At 42.1% G+C, this 20836-nt stretch overlaps 1 protein-coding gene across 1 annotated transcript in view; it reads left to right on the top strand.

The window, feature by feature from the left end:
• VPS39 (VPS39 subunit of HOPS complex) overlaps positions 1-20836 on the top strand; it is a 45898-nt gene that overhangs the window by 10991 nt on the left and 14071 nt on the right. The window contains exons 3-11 of the mRNA XM_065940227.1: positions 5321-5385; positions 5677-5719; positions 7102-7196; positions 8150-8248; positions 8694-8786; positions 11181-11364; positions 15780-15900; positions 16012-16132; positions 20585-20714. Coding sequence (XP_065796299.1) covers positions 5321-5385; positions 5677-5719; positions 7102-7196; positions 8150-8248; positions 8694-8786; positions 11181-11364; positions 15780-15900; positions 16012-16132; positions 20585-20714 — 951 coding nt within the window. The remainder of the gene's footprint in view (positions 1-5320; positions 5386-5676; positions 5720-7101; positions 7197-8149; positions 8249-8693; positions 8787-11180; positions 11365-15779; positions 15901-16011; positions 16133-20584; positions 20715-20836) is intronic.

The raw sequence follows: 20836 nt of genomic DNA, 5'->3' as shown, positions 1-20836 counted from the left end.
GAAGCCTCACTTCTCCATATACCCTTAGAGAACAGTTCAGTTCTAAGTCACTTTCTGTTGTGTTTATCAGCCAGAAATAGACTTGGGCCGCTATGAATCAGCCATGGAACTGAGTTTCCACATTTGAGATATTCCAAACTGAAACCACTAGGTGGCATTTTTGGGGAGTTCCGGTCCTTTATGTCTCAGCACAGAAAGAATTCAGCAAGAAGCACCGTGATAGATAGGCAGTGATTTATTAAAATGGGATGCCTGTGAGATGTACACGTGGATGGGCAAGAGGGTGCTACACCTCGAGAACTTAGTGGGCTACAGTTTTATAATCAAAGGAAAAGTGGGGAGAGGGGAAAAAACCGCCTTCTTCCTCATTCTTCAGCAGATGTCATGCTTCCGTCATCAATTCTTCCTCCACGCCAGGTGGGGGAGTTTTCTTGTCCTATATGGTCAAACTGGGACTATCATGGCGCAATAGAAGTGAATAAAATAGGCAATAACATATGCTAAAAATGATAAATTATCTGAGGTTTCAATATAATGTCACTTTTTCCTCATATTTTTGTTTTTAGTGTGTGCAGAGGAGTGTGACCTAGGAATCGTTAATTCATTGAGCTCACTGGGCAGGATGTGTGTCTCATGCACCATTGTTTTATTGTTTGGAGGCACGTCTCATGCTTCTCTTGGGTCATTTTGTGGTTCCCAGGTGGTGCTAGTGGTTAAAAAAAACCCACCTGCAGATGCAGGAGACATAAGAGACCAGGGTTCTATCCCTGGGTCAGGAAGATCCTTGGAGGAGGGCATTGCAACCCATTCCAGTATTCTTGCCTGGAAAATCCCTTGGACAGAGGAGCCTGGCAGGCTACAGTCAGGGGGTTGCAAAGAGTTGGACATGACTGAGGCGGCTTAACACACGTGCTTAAGCAAACCTGCTTTCTTGCGTGGTCGTTGATTTACCCGGGGGTCTCCCATACTTTTTTCCTTACTGACAATCCCCTACTGGGATTAACTATTGAATTGCCTAGTTTGTCCCTTTACTCTCTCCCTATTAAAACCTTGATAAGTTTTCGACTAGACTACCTTTCTGAGGAAAGGGACAGAGTGGGTAATAAGATTTCCTGGAAAGACTGGGATGAACGGGACCTGAATTCCAATCTGATCTGAGCCATCTCCCTCCTGTGAGTTCACAAACATCTCTGGGCTTCAGCCTACTCAGAAACTTCAGTCTGCTGGTACCTTAAACAGAAGCTTTAGATTACTTCTCATCTTAGGTCTTAACAATTTTGTGTTTACTTCAGTGATGCTTCACTCTAGAGCAGTGGTTTGCAAAGTCTGGTCTTGTGGAGGAAAAATGTTACATGCCATATCAGTGAACAAAGGATGTGTGACCCTCAAGCCATCAGCCGCTGCAGGCTCAAACTGTGCACCCTGAGGGGATTCAGAAGGGAGAAAAACTGTATATGTGTTTGCGTGCTCAATCGCTTCGGTTGTGTCGTTTCTGACTCCTTGCAACCGCATGGACTGTAGCCTGCCAGGCTGCTCTGTCTATGGGATTCTCCAGGCAAGGATACTGGAGTGGGTTGCCATGCCCTCCTCCAGGGGATCGTCCCAACCCAGGGATTGAACCTGCATCTCTTATGTCTCCTGCATTGGCAGGTGAGTTCTTTACCACTAGCACCACTTGGGAAGCCTGAAAAACAGTATACTGGCCTTAAATGGTTAAGGTTCGTATCAGAGGAATGACTTCAGTGAGTCCAGACTCATATCTTCCCATACATAGAAAAGCACTAAACTTGAGAAGTCTAGTTTTCTTAAATAGCAGTTATCTTTTGATGTTTGACCACCTGGTTTAGTTTTGGTTTTGGTCTGAACTCCTATATATCCTGGCTCTTCCTGAGGTCCTCAGCAAGTCTACAGAATAAAATATAATTCTCAACTTTTAGGTTGTGCATTTTTTTTTCAGTTGACAGTTTCTAGACCCCAGGAGGTATCCCACAATCCTTTCAGAGGATCCATAACATCAAAACTTAAGTTCACACTGTAACACTAAAACATTATCATTTTTTCATTGACATTTATCAACATTTGCACTGATGGTCTAAAAATAGTGGCAGCTAAAACTGCTGCCCCTTAAAACAAGTTCATGACAATGTGTCAAAAACCTTTGGCACCACACTGACCTAGCAGTTGTATTTTTTCCCAGTGTATGCTCACAGTGTTTTTTTTGCTTTTGCCAGTTTCACCCCTGGTAACTCAGACGGTTAAGAATCTGCCTGCAATGTGGGAGACCTGGGTTTGATCCCGGGTTGGGAAGATCCCCTGGAGGAGGGCATGGCAACCCACTCCAGTATTCTTGCCTGGAGAATCCCCATGGGCAGAGGAGCCTGGCGGGCTGCAGTCCATGGGGTTGCAAAGAGTCAAACATGACTGAGCAACTAACCATACATGTTCTTTGTGGGGCAGTAAAAAGTATTAGTTTTATTATATCTTGACCCTTGAGAACACCTCTTCAGTAATCTCTGAGGTATAATGGGAAGTACCCGTAAAACACTTCTGCTGTGTGCAAGGTATGCAGCCCAGTGACCATCTCAGGGGAAAGCTCTCCTGTGATTGTTGGGAGTAATGAGCTGAGCTGACCATTTTTTTAATGGAGCATCATTTCTGCTTGAGAGAATGACTAACAGATAGATTGTGGTTTTTCAGAGCATTTGGGTGTTTGGTAGATGTCTTCTCAAAAATGAATAGAGTCTCTCACTTCAAAGAAAACAACTGGCAGTAGTGTTACTGCCAGTTAACTGATAAAGTTAGAGCTTTCAAGAGAAAATCAGAATTGTGGAAAAATTATATCCAACCCCATGAACTGGACAGCTTCTCAGCACTGAAAGCTTTTTCTGAAGAGACTGGGGTGATAATGAGCATGATTTTTTTTTTCCTCAATCGTATAACAAAATGTGTCAGCATTTGGAAAATCTGCATAACTATGTGAACCAATATTTTCTAAACAAAGCATAAATAAAAGAGCCATTCAAAATGTAAGATACACCAATGGACTTTAACAGAAAAGTTCATTAATAGGTTTCAGATTCCAGATTGCAAGAAATTCCCTTTGTCAAGTTTTGTTCTAGCATCAAAGATCCACAGTTATCTGAAAAAGCTATTAAAAAGCTATTCCTCCCTTTTTCAACTACATGTCCACATGAAGACAGATGTTTGTCATATACCTCAGCCATACAGTGTATCAAAACAGATTAAATGCAGAGACAAAGATGAGAGCCAACTATCTTCTGTTAGTGAAGTGAAAGTCACTCAGTCATGTCCAACTCTTTGTGACTCCATGGACTATACAGTCCATGGAATTCTTGAGGCCAGAATACTGGAGTGGGTAGCCTTTCCCTTCTCTAGGGGATCTTCCCAACCCAGGGATAGCAGGTGGATTCTTTACCAGCTGAGCCACCAGGAAAGCCCAAGAATCCGGGAGTGGGTAGCCTATCCCTTCTCCAGCAGATCTTCCCAACCCAGCCATTGAGCCGGGGTCTCCTGCCAGACCTTAAAAGAGATTTACAAAAGTGTAAAACAGTGCTTTTCTTTTAAATTTGGAGAAAATAGTTATTATTGATAAAAATATGTTATTTATGCTAATATGTATTGAGCTTATTACTGTTATAAGTCAGTTAATGCATGTTTTTAAGGGGCTTCCCTCGGTGTTTCAGTGGTAAAGAATCTGCCTGCCAGTGCACGAGACACAGATTGAATCCCTGATCTGGGAAGATCCCACATGCTGGGGAGCAGCTAAGCCCTTGCAACTATTGAGCCTGTGCTCTAGAGCCTGGAAATAATGACTACTGAAGCCCACCTACTTAGAGCCCATGCTCAGCAAGAAGAGAAGCCACCACAGTGAGAAGCCAGCACACCACAACTAGAGAATAGCCCCTACTCACCCCAACTAGGGAGAAACCTGTGCAGCTACAAAGACGCAGGATAGCACCCCTCCCCACCGAAATACACGTTTTTAAAATTTCTCAGTTTTGGTTTCTGATATGGTAAACATTGATAGCTGTAATCCATGTAGAGGTTTGATCCTCAGTAATTTTTAGGATGAATGGGTCCAGAGATCAAAACGTGTGACAATCTCTGTCCTAGATAATTCTGCCTAGAAAGAGAATTGTTAGAGGTAATAATGTCCTTTTCAAATACAGAACTCTTTATCAAGCAATAATGGCTGATATTTTTTTTCCCCTTGTGAAATGTAATGACATAATACAGAGTAGGTTTCTGAATCACCCACAACCTCAGGGCCCCATCTTCATCTCCTCTTCTTAGGGACATGTGGCGGAAGTAAGACCAACTTTGGTGACGTGGGCCTTTGTGGCTGCTCGGAGAATCTCCACCGACTTGACTTGCATGGTCAGCAATGTACATAGTCTCTCCTCCAGCTGGGAGGCAGGTGGCAGGGTGCAGGCTTTACCCAGGCTCCATGTAGAGTCAGCCCTGAGTTTGCCTCTGGCCTGTCTCTCCTGGCTGCTCTCTGAATGCTTGACCTGTCAGTTCTCTCAGAGAAGAAATTGGAATAATAACCACCTTCCTTCTTGGGGTGGTCATGAGGTCACAGAGAATACACACAAATTTAAAAATCCAGAGCCTGGCACTTAGTTGTTGCTTGGTTAATCATAACTGCTATTATTGCTATGATAGTTATTCTTTTTGACCCTTTGGTGTTTTTGATGCTAAATATTTTGGTCACCCCAGCAAGATGGGCTTCACGTGTTTTTAAGGCCTATAGCTTTCTTCCCCCTTTTTTTGCAACAGTGTCAGCAGGTGTAGCATCATCCAAGAGTGGCAGTAAGTGTAGATGCATTAAATTGCTTTAGCTCCGGGGATGGTGTTTGCTCTGTCCTGTGATGCAGGACATATGGTAGCTGCTGGGAGTTAGTTAGATCTAAGAACGCTTTGGGCTGGGATTCATTGCTTGGGCTCCCATATTTGACTGTTACTTTTTATACTCTTTTGATGAAATACTTTGCCAAGGTACTATTATGTGGGATAAAATCCTCATAAGTACCTTGCAGCTTCAGTAAACTGTGGTTTGGTCCTTTCTGCTAATGCCAGGAAGAGGTGCATGAAACCCTTTGTTCCAAAATTGGAGCTGAAAGCAACTTATTATCCTTAGTAAAGACAACTGTCTCTTTTAGATCTCCAACTTCTGTTCTTTCAGGAATTTTTTTTTTTTTAGTGATTCATGTAGGAGAGCAGTATAGAGCATTTTTTTGTCATGGTTCTTTTTATAGGTATTCCTGTGTTTGGAAATGTGTTTGTTTCTTTTCCATAGGTTGCAACAGGTTTGAAGTCACATTAGAGAAATCCAATAAGAACTTCTCCAAAAAGATTCAGCAGGTAAGTCATGAAATTGACGTCTAAGAGACCTGATCAAAGCTAGAACTTTGGTAAAATTATTTACTCGTCTTTGAATCCTCTGCTGTCTTTCCTCCTATTTCTGCAGGGATATCTGTCCGTCCATCACATACCTGAAATCCTGTTTCATGAGCAGAAATTGTGATTGCATTTAAGTCAAATCCTTGCCATTGATGTTGGCTTTTTAGTCCCTTTTTATTTTTAGTTAAAATGAACATTTGCTGAACCTTGTCAGAAATGTTTAACTGAATCTAACGATTTGCTCTTTTCCAGATCCACGTGGTCTCCCAGTTTAAGATTCTGGTCAGCTTGTTAGGTAAGAAAAGGGGTTGCATTTGTATTCCATGTATCAAGAAACAGATACTGTAATCTGATTAACCTTTTCATGGTTAATTTGATAGTTGTTTTTTAACAGTGAAATTGACACATTCCTCACCAGATACAGCAGGGTACACAGGTAATAAAGGTACATTCCCCATATCTTGAGCTCTGTTCTCCAAGAAGTGTCATTTCATTCATTCAATATATATTGTGCCTTACTCTAGACATTGGAGATACCAAGTTGAATGAGACATGGTTTCCATCTTTAAAACTTAGGTTCTGATTCTGAAGACCAAAATGACAGAAAGTACTCATAGTACAGTGGGTTAAGTTACAGTGGAGCTTCCCCAGGGGCTTAGTGGAAGGAATCTACCTGCGATGCAGGAGACCCGGGTTTGATCCCTGGGTTGGGAAGATCCCCTGGAGGAGGGCATGGCAACCCACTCCAGTATTCTTGCCTGGAGAATCCCATGGACAGAGAAGTCTGGCATTCTATAGTCCATAGGGTCACAAAGAGTCAGATACGACTAAGCAACTGAGCATGCAGACACACAAGTTCCAGTGAAAATTTATAAAAAGTGCAGGGTCTTAATGACAGGAGGGACAGCAGTGTCTAGTGGGTGATTAGAATTTCAGCAGGAAGACAGAGGTCGGCAGAGCATTAAAGGCAGAGGAGACAGCTTCAGCAAAGGCCCTGAGATGTGGCCAGACTTCAGGTATATAGTGGAGAGTGGCTAGACACAGGTGAGAGATCAGGGCCAGACTATTCAAGGCCTTGTTTGAAAAGCCACAGTAAGGCCTTTTCTTGACAAGCAGAAGAAACTTGCCTCATGCTCTGTTTGTTCAGCCCAAGGCCCGAATAGTAGAATCCTTTTAAACTTAGTTTCTAGTTAAGAGAGAAACATTTAAAGTACCTAAAACTAGCTAGAGGGTCCAAGTGAAATTGTTGTGCTTGCTTTGCTAGGAAAAAAAATTCTCGCCATGTGTTTTTACAGAATCCATAGGGTGTTTCCTTTCTCTTATTGGAGCCTCCTAACATGAGTAGTTTTAAAAATAATTTCTTGTACAAATATTACATCAGGAGTTTCCAGATTTGAGAAAGACCAGGTGTAAGAGTGCTGTTTGGAAGTGAAAGAGCTCTTTTACTCAAGCTAGCCCAGATTGAAAGAAACAAAATATCCAAGTTTAGAAGACTAAGTGACCTCTTACCTATTTTTTTTTTTTACCGGTTCATGAACCAGAATAAGTCATTGCTAGTGAAACTGAAGATAATGTCTTGAACCAGCATTTGCCATTTTTTTTTTTTTTTGTCTTGAAGTTGGCTATCCTAGAGAATTGTGATAATTTATAGTGGTGTTTTTATCTCCTACCAAACAGAAAATAATATTTACGTCCATGACCTGTTGACATTTCAACAAATCACTACAGTTTCCAAGGCAAAGGGAGCATCGTTGTTCACATGTGACCTCCAGGTAAGTGCAAGGAAGATAAAATTTGACTTTGTGCATTGATCAATACAGCCTTTCCTCACCATCCCTCCCAGTAGATGGGAAGAATGTAATATTGATATCCAAACTCAGCAGAGGCTCCAAAGAGACTATTTGATTTTGGATCATATTAGAGAAACCTCCCCCTTAGTATGTGACCCAAAGCTAGAATATTTGCATTCCCTGGTTGTGTGCTAATTAGAGCACCGGACCACTGTATTTCAGGAGGCAGCTAGCTAAAAATGAAAACACTTGCCATGGACAAACTGTTAGTGAGGAATCAGGACTGTGATAGTACATGAACATAGCTCTGTGGCATTAATTGACTCATGTTTTAAACGTATCATTGTGGTCTTCATCATTAGGGAGTTTTTGCGGTTTAGAAAAGACACTTCTCCTGATTTTTGCCAGCTCATCATCCTTAGCTTCTTCACAATCTGCCTCGCCCCTCTAACTCAGCTTTGATCACTTACCAGCACCTAGGGTCTACATTGACACTGGACTGTTTATTTTATGCTTAGACATTTTCTAACCCCCCCACTCCTTTAAAGGATTGAAAGCGGGCCTGCTGTCACTGACACAGGCTGATCCCTGCCCCTGCAGTTATTGACAGCCATGAGCAAGAAACATTTAAGGAAAAAAGGAGGAAGCAGTTGTGTAGATTTTCCTCTCTAAACTACTTCCATCTGTGAGGTTTGCTGGGGCCAGTGTCTCTGACTAGCAGCCCGTGGGGAGGACACACTCCTCAGCACGTTGGGTGTGAGTCCATCTTGAGAGAATGGTGTGTGTTGTGCTCAGCTCCTCTGGCAGCATGTCTTTGTATGCAGGAATGTTCAGATGAGTAGCCATTTCAGGTAGAAAATCTCTGAATTAGCTGTCACCCACTTCTGGAGTCCTCAGTGTACACATCCTCATTTGCTCTGGGTGTCTCTTCCCAGCATGCAGAGACTGGGGAGGAGGTGTTGCGGATGTGTGTGGCTGTGAAAAAGAAGCTGCAGCTCTATTTCTGGAAAGACAGGGAATTTCACGAATTGCAGGTAAAGTCCACAGTTACCTAATCCGTGGGTTGGGTGGGAGCTGCTGCTAAGTTGACCCACAGCTTGAAAGATTGGCTGTTCAATTCCTTTGAAGCCCAGGAACCCAGTGTTTTCCCCAGATGAATGTTCCGCTCTGAATACCTAAGAGTTACTCATGCACATTTGTCAGAGTCTCCTGGTCTTCAGAGGCAAGGGATGCACAGCCCTACATCTCCACAGATTGATTTATATCAAAATGGGTTTTCACCTTTTTTAAATGCACCTTGTCCATTTCATGGGTTTCATATTTTATTATGGGTGCTTTCCTGGTCTTGTGCTAATAGAATTGTATTTACAGGAGGGTGAGGGTGATTTTGCAGGATGGGAGTAGAATAACAGGAAGGTCACTTATTTTTTTTTCCCCCTTTTACATCTTTCCAGTTAAACACTTGCTCTTTTTCTCTAGGGGGACTTTAGTGTACCAGATGTGCCCAAGTCCATGGCATGGTGTGAAAATTCTATCTGTGTGGGCTTCAAGAGAGACTACTACCTAATAAGGGTAAGGTTTACCTTTTTTGCAGATATCATCAGTTTACCTTGGGGAAGTTGACTGTGAGTTTACCTGGGGGAGATGATTATATGCTTCTGAACTGCAGGTCGAGAGACTGCGTCAGGTAGAGTTTTGGCATAACAGAGCTTGTGTTTGTGTGTTTGGTTCTTTTTCATGCTCTAAACATCTTTTGCAAATAAGATGTCTGTGTATCTTAAGCCAGACAGCGTCATCTCTCAGTTCACTACATAATGAATTATCCACATGCTGTATCTAGATAATTAGGACTGCTTGGCTCTGTCCAGTAGCATTATCATGGGCTGCTATCTTGAGGCTTTGGTGTTCAGGAGTTATATACTAATTTTAGTATTTTTTTAAACTTCGGCTGCGCTGCCTGGTTTGCAGGATCTCAGTTCCCCAACCAGTGATTGAACCCCAGCCAGGCAGTGAAAGCACTGAATCCTAACGACCAGACCACCAGGAAACGCCCTGATTTTAGTAGTAACTTAAGTATTTTTGAGACTTTGAGTTTCTTGCCTCCTTGAACCTTATAGTATATTTGTTGTAAAAATTGTTTTCATTTTTTTTTAATTTCGAAAGCCTTTTGTTTTTATTATAGAAAATAAGAAAATATAGATAAGGAGAGTAAAGGAAGTGCAAGTCATCTATAATTTTTCCACTCACTGTTAACCTTTTAGTAATGTGCATCTGCCCTATTTACGAAAAATGTAATGTTATACACATTGTTTTGTAACCTGCTTTTTCTCTTACCTAAGTGGTAAATATCCACAGCATTGGTTTTTTTCCCTCCAGTGTGCATATGTATGTAGACAAGATTGGTATACCATTCATTTTATAGGATAATATAAATTCCTTATCTTCATACCCCTTTCATAATCTAGACTTGGCAATCAATCCTAGAAGTCTTCTCCCCACCTCCTACTTCCCTCCTTCCTGCTGTGTTTGCTCTTCATTGTTTTTCTAGTGAATATATTCATTCCATATTTATGTTCTTGGGCTGGCCTCGTTTTATCAGCGTCAGAACGCAGTCTCCTAGGTAGTTACTGGGCTTCTCTGGTGGCTCAGATGGTAAAGAATCTGCCTGCCATGCAGGAGATGTGGATTCTACCCCTGGGTTGGGAAGAGCCCCTGGAAAAGGGAATGAGCACCCACTCCAGTATTCTTGCCTGGGAAATCACATGGACAGAGGAGCCTGTCAGGCTACAGTCCACGGGCTTGCAAGAGTCAGACATGACTTAGTGACTACACCACCACTGCCAGGTGAGTTACTGCTTTGTAACTCACTATATAGTAGCTCGGCAGACAGGTACCTGAGAGGAGTCTGTGCCCGCTGGGGGAACGGCGCCAGGCTTGGAGGAGGGCTGTCATTGCTCTGCCTGCCTTAGTGTGCTGTCACCTTCTTGAGAGTGGAGTGTTTTGAGGGTGAGGAATCTTGCTTTAGGATCAGTTTATTCAAAACTACTTCCTTTGTTTATGTACAGTAACATTCTTTTGGACATGTGGTTCTGAGTTTTGGCAGATGCCTAGAGTTGTGTAACTACCAGCACAATCAAGGTTCAGAACTGGGGACTTCCCTGGTTGCCCAGTGGTTAGGGCTTCACGCTTCCACTGCAGGGGGTTCAGGTTCAATCCCTGATCGAGGGAGTGACTAAGATCCTGCATACCTTGAGGCCAGAAAAATAAAGATTCAGAACAGTTCCATCACCCCAAGAAATTCCCTCATACTCTCCCTCTGACGTCAGCCTTCCTCCCACAGCCCCACCTCTAGTCACCACTGATCTGTTCTTCTTCTCTTATAGTTTGCCTTTTCCAGATGTCTATAAATAGTATCATACAGTATGTAGCCTTTTGAGCCTGACTTCTTTCACTTAGCATAATGCAGTTGACATCCATCTATGTTGTGTGTGGGTCAGTATATTCTTATGACTTCCATTGTATGGAAGGAGAAAGTTGTTTACAGTTTTTAGTCACTATAAACATTTGCACACAGATTTTTATGTAAACACAGATTTTTCATTTCTCCTGGGCAAATGCCTAGGAATGGGATTGTCGGGTCCCATGGTAAGTGTATATTTAATTTTATAAGAAGCCAATAGCCAAAGCTACTATGCCATTCTGTGTTCTCACCAGCATCGTATGAGAATTCCAATTACTTTAGCACTTGACTGTTAGCTGCCGAGCTAGATGCCTGTCTCCATGTTAGAGAAAATAAGAACTGGTTCAAAAATTGTCATAACAGACTATTAATATTTCTTTATGCCAAATAAGGAGTATTATTGGCCTCTGTAGTTTTGGGGTTTTAGCCTGATTTTTCTAGGCCATCCCTCAGTTCATGCCATTGGCTGGAGAAAGCTGGGTGACTCACTTTGTGTCTTCCTGTAGGTGGATGGAAAGGGGGCCAACAAAGAGCTCTTCCCAACAGGAAAACAGCTGGAGCCCTTAGTTGCACCTCTGGCAGATGGAAAAGTGGCCGTGGGTCAGGATGATCTCACCGTGGTGCTCAATGAGGAGGGGATCTGCACACAGAAGTGTGCCCTGAACTGGACGGACATCCCAGTGGCCATGGGTAAGACCTGCAAAGCTGCTCTTTCCCACTTTGGGCTGGGGCCATGCCACTCTCATAGAATGGGGCTCCGCTCAGAGCTTTACCAGACTGGTTTCCAGCTTCACTTACTCTCAGTTCCCCTTCTCGTAAGTAGAAAAGTGTTTCTGGGTTATAAAAAATGGGATATTCTGGGGACTTCCATGCTTCTGCTACAGGGGACACAGGTTTGTTCTCCGGTCGGAGAGCTGAGATCCCACATGCTACACAGTGCGGCCCACCCACAAAAAAAGGAGAATATTTTGACTTTTGTAGGAAGTTGGGTTTTGCCAACTTCCGACTAAAAGGCGGAAAATGTAAACAGAGTCGCACATTTTAGGAAGTGATTGTCTGCTGCTATTTTTATCTTTTACTTCCTTTTCTTTTACATTTGTTTAAAAATTTTTTTTTATATATTTTTTATTTTTGGTCATGCTGGGGCTTCTCTGCTATGCAGGCTTTTTTTTCTCTAGTTGCAGCGAGTGGGAGCTATCCTCTAGTTTTGCATGGACTTCTCATTGCCATGGCGTGTCTCATTGCAGAGCAGGGTCTATAGGTACAGAGGCTTCAGTAGTTGTGGTTCCTAGGCTCTAGAGCACAGGGTCAGTAGTTGTGACACATGGGTGTATTTGCTTCACAACATGTCGGATCTTCCTGGACCAGGGATTGAACCCATGTCTCCTGCATTGGTAAACAGATTCTTTACCACTGAGACCCCAGGGAAGCCCTGCCTTCTTTATTAATGGTTTTATTTTATCCTCTGCCACAAAGACTAAGCTTGGAGATTATTTAGTCCTATGGTATGTATAACAGTGTTAAAAGGTTTTTAATGTGGTGGTTATTGCTGCTTTTGTTTTTGTAGCTTAGAGGCTGCAGACTGTATTCAAAGTATGTCCACCCCACACATCACGTGTTTCTGCTCCTACGCCTGCCTCAGGCTCCCAGCACTTTGCAGTGATATTACCTGGAAGCCCACGACCATGCTGGCAGCAATTCATTTTTAGTTGGGAGAGTGAATATTAAATATTTTAGTTACTTCTGTGGAGGGGCATACCAGCCTACTGTCTTTAAGGGCCCTAGCTCGGGAGTCAAGGATTACATCTTGGGTAAAGAGATGAAATGAGACCCTGCTTCAGGTATTAAATCTGATGAGTTGAGATTTGGTAGTTGAGAAGGGGGAAGTTCACTGTTCAATTAGTCAGTAAGAAGTTTTGTTTAAATTGGACTAGACCAGGCAGGGAGTTCAAGGTCTAACTTGAAGAAAAATTTCTTTCATATTAAGCAGAAAAAAGTGAGCAGCAATGCAGAAGACATGCTAGTTTGTGAACAGGCATCCAGAGACTGACCTGACTGAACAGGTGGTATGGATTATGAAGAGATGGGGAAGGGGCCAGTTGTTAGGGGTCCATGTGCAGGTCCAAGAGGCCAGTAGATTTCTAAATGGTAGAATTCATAAAAGTGTTAGCGGTTATTCTGGTGGTGACTAGAGATGAACAGACCAGAAGGAAGATAAAGCAAAAGGTCAGTATTTTATGGGGCTCACTGAAAGGACTGATGCTGAAGCTTCAACACATTGGCCACCTGATGCAAAGAGCCAACTCATTTGAAAAGACCCTGATGCTGGTAAAGATCAAGGGCAAAGAAGAGAAGGGGAAGACAGAGGATGAGATGGTTGGTAGCATCACTGACTCAGTGGACATGAGTCAGAGTAACTCTGGGAGATGGTGACGGACAGGGAAGCCTGGCATGCTGCAGTTCGTGAGGTCACAAAGGGTCAGACATGACTTAGTGACCAAACAACAGAAAGGTTATGTATATTCACAAGTTTAGGGGCTTACGTGAGAAGGGAGGGGGCATTCTTCCTAGTTAGGGTGAGAGAATACCCTTCAACAGGAAGAAGACAGCTTCCTGAATAGAGCACGTTTTTTTGTTTCTTTTTAATTTTTGTATTGATTTCTGCCATACACAAGGCAAATCAGCCATAATTATACATATATTCCTTCCCTCCCTTCCCCCCATCCTTTCCCTTCAGGTCATCACAGAGTGCCAGACTGGCTTCCCTGTGCTACGCAGCAACTTCTCACCAGCTGTCATCCATCTTACACCTGATAGTGTATATATGTTGATGTATATATTTCTCTTTTCATCCTGAATGGAGTCCATTGTAAACTTGGATTATATTTCGGCTCTCCTTTTCACTACTGTACCCAGGCTCCAGTCATTCTTTTTTATCGTACTATCTTATTAATTAATTTTAATTTGTATTGGCACTTAGTTGCTGTTCAGTGTTGTGTTAGTTTCTGCTGTGCAGTAAGTGAATCAGCAGTGGTGGTGGTTTAGTTGCTAAGTCGTGTCCGGCTCTTGTAACCCATGGACTGTAGCCTGCCAGGCTCCTCTGTTCATGAGGTTCTCCAGGCAAGAAGCAAGAATACTGGAGTGGGTTGCCATTTCCTTCTCCAGGGGATCTTCCCAACCCTGTAATCGAACCCAGGTCTCCTGCATTGCAGGCAGATTCTTTCCCAACTCGAATCACATATGTATACATATATCCCCTGCTTTTTGGATTTCCTTCCTAATTGCTCCAGTCACTTGGAAAAGACTCCCCATTCCTGTGCTTTCGTCTGGCTGTTGCCTTTTCCTTTCTTTGCCCAGCAGCATCCTGCTCATATGCGAAGTCCCCTGTTCAGTGGCACTTCCTCTCAGAGGTCTTCTCTGACCCACAGGCAGAATTAGTCACTTCCCCCTGGGTGCTCCCACCATCCCTTGGAGTTTCTCTGTCATTCGAGCTGCATGTCCCGCAGGATGCAATGAATTGTCTGTCTCCTCTGTTCATGTGGGAGCTCTGTGAGCTCTGCGCTCATGTCTTAGTTCCCTTTGAGCAGTGCCTGAAACATCCTAGCTTCTTAGTAAATGCTTGCTGTTAGAAGAATCACTATTGTTGTCCGCCCTTCATTACGTGCCTTCTGGACGCCAACCAGTATGCCATGTTTGACGACTCAGAGAGATCCAGACCATCTCTGAATGAATCATAAAATGTGATAACCGAAAGAGTTTCTATGATAGATTTCTTATTTTGTTTAATTAGACCCTATTAAAGTAGGCCAGATTTTAAAAGGACAGAAGTTTTACATAGTTACATAAATTAACATGAAAGAAAATTATAATAGCTTTTTAAATTTTTTAATTTATTTTTTATTTGAAGGATAATTGCTGATAATTGTAAGAGCTCTTTAAAATGAGGCCAGCATTAAAAAAGGAAAATATGTTATTTAATTCTGTTTTTTGGTAAGATGAAAGATATCAACATAATAACAACAGTAGCATTTCAACTGATGAAAGAATGACTAAGGCCTCAGTTTCTTCATTTCTGAGTTCCTTTCCGGTTTTGAACTTTTATTGTACTATTCATTTAGAGTATAGATAGCATGTATAATATGAAAAGCCTTTTATCTGAAAGTAAATGACAAGAAAATAAATTTAGAGCAAGTTAATCACACCAAGAAACTATTCTTATAGATATATCCTTTGAAGTTAAATTTTTATATAATAATTATGCCATCTAGTGGTTCATTTTTTTTTTTTTTACTAATTTAAAATTATTTTTAATTGTGGCTAAGAAAAGCACATGGCATAAAATCTATCACCTTAACCATTTTTAAGTGCACAGTTCAGTAGTATTACGTATATTTACATTGTCATGTAGATTTCAAAACCTTTTCCTCTTGTGAAAGGAAAACTCTATACCTATTAAACAACAATGTATTTCCCCTCCCCCTGCCCCAGCACTTTCTGTTCCTATGAATTTGACACCATTACCTCCTGTAAGAAAATGGTTGCACTGAGAATGCCATCCAGCTGCCTTCTCTGTGAACCATTGAGCATCACGTGGAGTTTTGCATCTTTTCAATGTGATGATCTCAAGCAGAGATAGCATAGACCAGAAATGTGGATTTCTCTCTTCAGAATGATTTTCAGGAAAAAATAAAAAGAAGTTGCCCTCCTCTTGCCTTTCCTAAGAGGATGAAGGAAATTATGTCACCTTGTTCTCTGACTGACTCGTTAGGGGAGCTGCCACTGGCCTTAGTTTGACCTGGCTTTGTGACTGATGAGAAAGGAGCCGCTGACTCTTTCACCCAGTCCTCTCAGCAAAACAGTAGGAATGGAGTCTGGTCACTCTGAGCAAAGCTAAGATGCATCCTTAAGATTTCTCTTAGCATCACTGAGACAGGCATTTTTTTTTTTTTTTTTTTTTTTGTATATCACAGTATAGGATCCTGGCTTGGTATTTGACTAGTGGACCATTTGGAGATCCAAGTGCAGCTTAGAAATGAGAAGCTGAAACGTCTATAAACCTAAAGCCTTAGAGAGAACCTCAACTCAACATGTTCTCTCTCGCGCAGAGCACCAGCCTCCCTACATCATTGCAGTGTTGCCTCGATATGTGGAAATCCGAACATTTGAGCCGAGGCTTCTGGTCCAGAGCATTGAACTGCAAAGACCCCGTTTCATTACCTCGGGCGGGTAAGGAATTCCTTTCTTTACTGTAGCTGCCATCTTATTCCAAAACTTTAAAGTCATCTGGGTCATCATAAAGCTGGCCCTTTCATGTTAATTCTCTTACCCTGTCTCCAGATCAAACATTATCTATGTGGCCAGCAATCACTTTGTCTGGAGACTCATTCCAGTCCCCATGGCGACACAGATCCAGCAGCTTCTCCAGGACAAGCAGTTTGAATTGGCTTTGCAGCTCGCAGTAAGTCTTTGTTTCTGATATGTGGGTGTGAGTTTGCCCTCCTCGTCCCTCTTCAAGGCAGGTGATTTGGGTTTAGATGTTCATGTTTTGTTTGGACTGGAGGAATAAGCACAGAGCTGAAAGTCGAAGGGCTTGGATTCAGGATCAGACCCTGCCATAAAAGTATCTGTGTAATTCTAAGTAATCTCACTGTTTCTGTCAAATGTAGAATGAATGCCAATTATACTAATAATATTTCATTAAATTGATAGGACAGTAAAATAGTTGAATAGATACGATATGACCTTGATAAATTAAAGACAGTGCAAATAGCAAAATAACAATCGTCACTGTCAAGGTTATAGTTTGGTTGAATGCAACAGCTCCAAAGCCTCTCAGAGTCCCTTTCACAAGTAGGCTCCTGGGCTTGGATAAGCAGGCCTTCTTTAGGTACTTTGAACCCACCTCAGGTTGCTGCCTTCAGCAGGGCCCCAGTCTTCAGACTGTCACTCTCCTTAAACATTCGCATGGGACGTTACTCACACTTTCGGCTGAGTAGTGACCATGCTCTTGTTGCAATGATGCTCTTATTGCCAACATGCTTCTTGAAGATTGACTTTCAAGTCTTGCCTTATTCTTTTAAACATCCCTAGTGGTGATTATTGTCATCTTGAAAGAGTGGATTTCAGTTTATGAAACAACTGAAAGTCATCCCGAGCCTCACTTAGTCATTAAAACCAGGCAGTGCTAATTTAGTAAGAGAAGCAATTGTTATGTAGGTAATAGTAGGAAAACTTGGTTTTTAGAGTATCTTATAAATTATTTCTGAAAGGAAAACAGTGATCATAAATTTTGGAATACAAATGATTATAATCATATGTGGTGGATACTTTTGAAGAGGAACTTTTATTTTGGGTGTATAAGTTCTAGACTAAAAACAAAAATCCAGTCTTAATTAGTTAGACACATTTACTATCCCATAGATTGTTTCTTTCTTGGGCCATTTAATTTTAGCGTCTTACTGTTTTTTTCCCTACTCGTTTATTGCCCTAAATTATTTTATTTTCATTTTTAAAATAATGAGTACCCATAAACCCACCACCTAACCCCCCCAAAAATAACTTCTGTAACCGGTACATCCCTCCGCATCCCATCCCTCTGCCTATGCTCCAGACACAGCCGTTATCCTAACCTTGTGTTTTGTTGTTGTTCTGTCACTAAGTCGTGTCCGACTCTTTGAGACCTCATGAACTGCAGCACGCCAGGCTTCCCTGTCCTTCACCATCTCCCTGAGTTGGCTCAAATTCATGTCCATTGAGTCAGTGATGCCATCCAACCATCTCATCCTGTTGTCCCCTTGTTCTCTTGCCCTCAGTCTTTCCAAGTATCAGGGTCTTTTCCAATGAGTTGGCTCTTCATATCAGGTGGCCAAAGTATTGGAGCTTTAGTTTCAGTACCAGTGCTTCCAATGAATATTCAGGGTTGATTTCCTTTAGGATTGATTGATCTCCTTGCAGTCCAATGAACTCTCAAGAGTCTTCTACAGCACCACAGTTCGAAAGCATCAATTCTTGGGTGCTCAACCTTCTTTATGGTCCAACTCTCACATCCATGCATGACTAATGGAGAAGGGAATGGCAAACCACTTCAGTATTCTTGCCTTGAAAACCCCATGAACAGTATGAAAAGGCAAAAAGATATGACACTGAAAGATGAACCCCCCAAGTCAGTAGATGTCCAATATACTACTGAGGAAGAGTGGAGAAATTGCTCCAGAAAGAATGAAGAGGCTGAGCCAAAGCGGAAATGATGCCCAGTTGTGGTTATATCTCTTGTTGAAAGTAAAGTCCAATCCTGTAAAGAGCAGTATTACATAGGAACCTGGAATGTTAGGTCCATATATCAAAGTAAATTGGATGTGGTCAAACAGGAGATGGCAAGAGTGAACATCGACATTTTAGGAATCAGTGAACTAAAATGGACAGGAATGTTAGTTGCTCAGTTGTGTCTGACAACGGGAATGGGTGAATTTAATTCAGATGGCCATTACATCTACTACTGTGGGCAAGAATCCCTTAGAAGAAGTGGAGTAGCCCTCATGGTCAACAAAAGAATCCAAAATACAGTACTTGATTGCAGTCTCAAAAATGACAGAATGATCTAGGCTTGTTTCCAAAGCAAACCATTCAACGTCACAGTAATCCAAGTCTATCCCCCAACCACTAATGCTGAAGAAGATGAAGTTGAACGGTTCTATGAAGACCTACAAGACCTCCTAGAACTAACATCAAAAAAGATGTCCTTTTTATCATAGGGGACTGGAGTGCAAAAGTAGGAAGTCAAGAGATAACTGGAGTAACAGGCAAGTTTGGCCTTGGAGTATAAGATGAAGCAGGGCAAAGGCTGACAGAGTTTTGCCAAGAGAATGCAAAATGGTCATAGCAAACATCCTCTTTCAACAACACAAGCGACGACTCTACACTTGGACATCACCAGATGGTCCATACCAAAATCAAATTGATTATACTCTTCGCAGCCAGAGATGGAGAAGCTCCATACAGTCAGCAAAAACAAGACCTGGAGCTGACTGTGGCTCAGATCATCAGCTCCTTATTGCAAAATTAAGACTCAAATTGAAGAAAGTAGGGAAAACCACTAGGCCATTTAAGTATGACCTAAATCAAATTCCTTATGATTATACAGTAGAGGTGATGAATAGATTTAAGGGACTAGATCTGGTAGACAGAGTGCATGAAGAACTATGGACGGGGGTTCGCAACATTGTACAGGAGGTGGTGACCAAAACCATTCCCAAGAAAAAGAAATGTAAGAAGGCAAAGTGGTTGTCTCAGGAAGGCTTACGAGTAGCTGAGAAAAGAAGAGAAGCAAAAGGCAAAAGAGAAAGGGAAAGATATACCCAACAGAATGCAGAGTTCCAGAGAACAGCAAGGAGAGAGAAGTCTTCTTAAATGAACCTTTGTGTTTATCATGCCCTTAAATTTTTTTGATAGTGTTTTACATATATTTGTGTGCTTGAATATGTGTCTAGTTTTTGAACTTTATGAAAAGGGCATTATGTAGCACATGGCTTTTTTAGCATCCATTTTTCTTAACAGGAATGGCTTTTCAGTGTTCTTTCTGCTGCTGGTTGTCTGTTTCATCTTCAGTAGAGAAGGAAAAAGTGGGTTTCCTTTTTTCCTTTCTCTTCTCTAGGCCTGTACTTACTAGGTATTCTGCTCTATGACAGAAGAAGGTTGCTTGATATCATCTTGGCTCTTGAGGAATCTGTCTCTCATTTAAATTAATCAGAGGACATACACGAAACTTTCAGAGGGCAGTTACGTACTGAACTTTGCTATTAGGCCAGAAAAAGAATCTTAAGGTTGGACTCTTTAAAGATAGGTCAGACCAGGAGCTTGAAACAGGGAGAGTTACAGAGCCTGGGGAAGTTAGAAGTGAAAACAAGTGTGGAAACGAGTATTTCCAGGACACTTGGAGCCCATTCTGACTGGCATGGTGGGTGTGGCTTGGATGTGTGGGAATAACCTATGTAAGGAGGCTGTGCCAGGCTTTGAGAGCCTTTAAAGCACCAAACAAGGGAGCTTAGCCCAAGCACAGCCACATGCTGATGGTGGCCTGGATTGGGGTGACAGTGACAGAAGAGGAAAAGAAAGGAAAGGGAAACGTGGAGAGACATTTTGAAGGAAGAAGTTAAATGTGGTAAAGATTGGCTAAGAAGGATATAAGAGGGGGAAGGTTAAAGGAAGAAACAGATATTTGGCTTATACCGTGAACAGGACCTTCCCCAATTATGCCAGCTATGTTAAACATCTTCCATCCTTTGAGCAAACCATGCTCTCTGTCTGTCATTTTAGGGCCTTGCACAGTGCTGTCCTCTTGGCCTCAGATGTCCTCCCCTCCCTCATCTGTCACCTGCCAACCTCACCTGGCCAGCTCCTACTCACCTTTTTATCTCAGCTTACTTTCCTCCTGGGAACCTTCCTGGACCCATTGTTCACACTGGGCTGACCTGAACACCCCACCCACCTGGTTCTGTCATCACTCACTCTGCTTTGTTTTGATTTTTTTTCTTTAAACCCTAAACTTTATTTGGATTTCACTAAGTTTTCCCATTAATTGTCCCCTTTTCTGTTCCAGGTTCAAATCCAGAAATCACAAGGTATTTAGGTGGCACACATTCGTAGTGTTCTCTGACCTGTGGAAATTTCTTAGTCTTCCCTTGTTTTTCATGATCCTGATGGTTTTCAGGAGTACTGGTCAGGTATTTTGTAGAAGTCCTGTTGTGTTTTAATTGCATAGTTACTTATGATTAGATTGTAAGGGCAATCTGTGAGGTCAGAGCCATGTGACTGCTTTGTACCCTGTGGCATATACATGTTCCAGGATATCATCTGATACCTGGTAGATATTGGTTGAGTGAGTGGGCGCCTACCTATTCTACTCTCTTTTCAGGAAATGAAAGATGATTCCGACAGTGAAAAGCAGCAACAGATCCATCACATCAAGAACTTGTATGCCTTCAACCTCTTCTGCCAGAAGCGTTTCGATGAGTCCATGCAGGTCTTTGCTAAACTTGGCACAGGTAACAAGGGGGTATGGCCTCGGGATGAGGAACTAAACAGAGGGAGGGGAAGCTGGAAAGAATGGGGAGAAATGATACCAGACTTCCGAGAATGGGGAAAGTTAACCTCATCTAGATTGATC

The sequence above is a fragment of the Muntiacus reevesi genome, chromosome 7, assembly GCF_963930625.1.
Source record: "Muntiacus reevesi chromosome 7, mMunRee1.1, whole genome shotgun sequence".
NCBI lineage: Eukaryota > Metazoa > Chordata > Mammalia > Artiodactyla > Cervidae > Muntiacus > Muntiacus reevesi.
The sequence above is the reverse complement of the archived record's forward strand: the minus strand, read 5'-3'. Positions and strand labels throughout refer to the sequence as shown.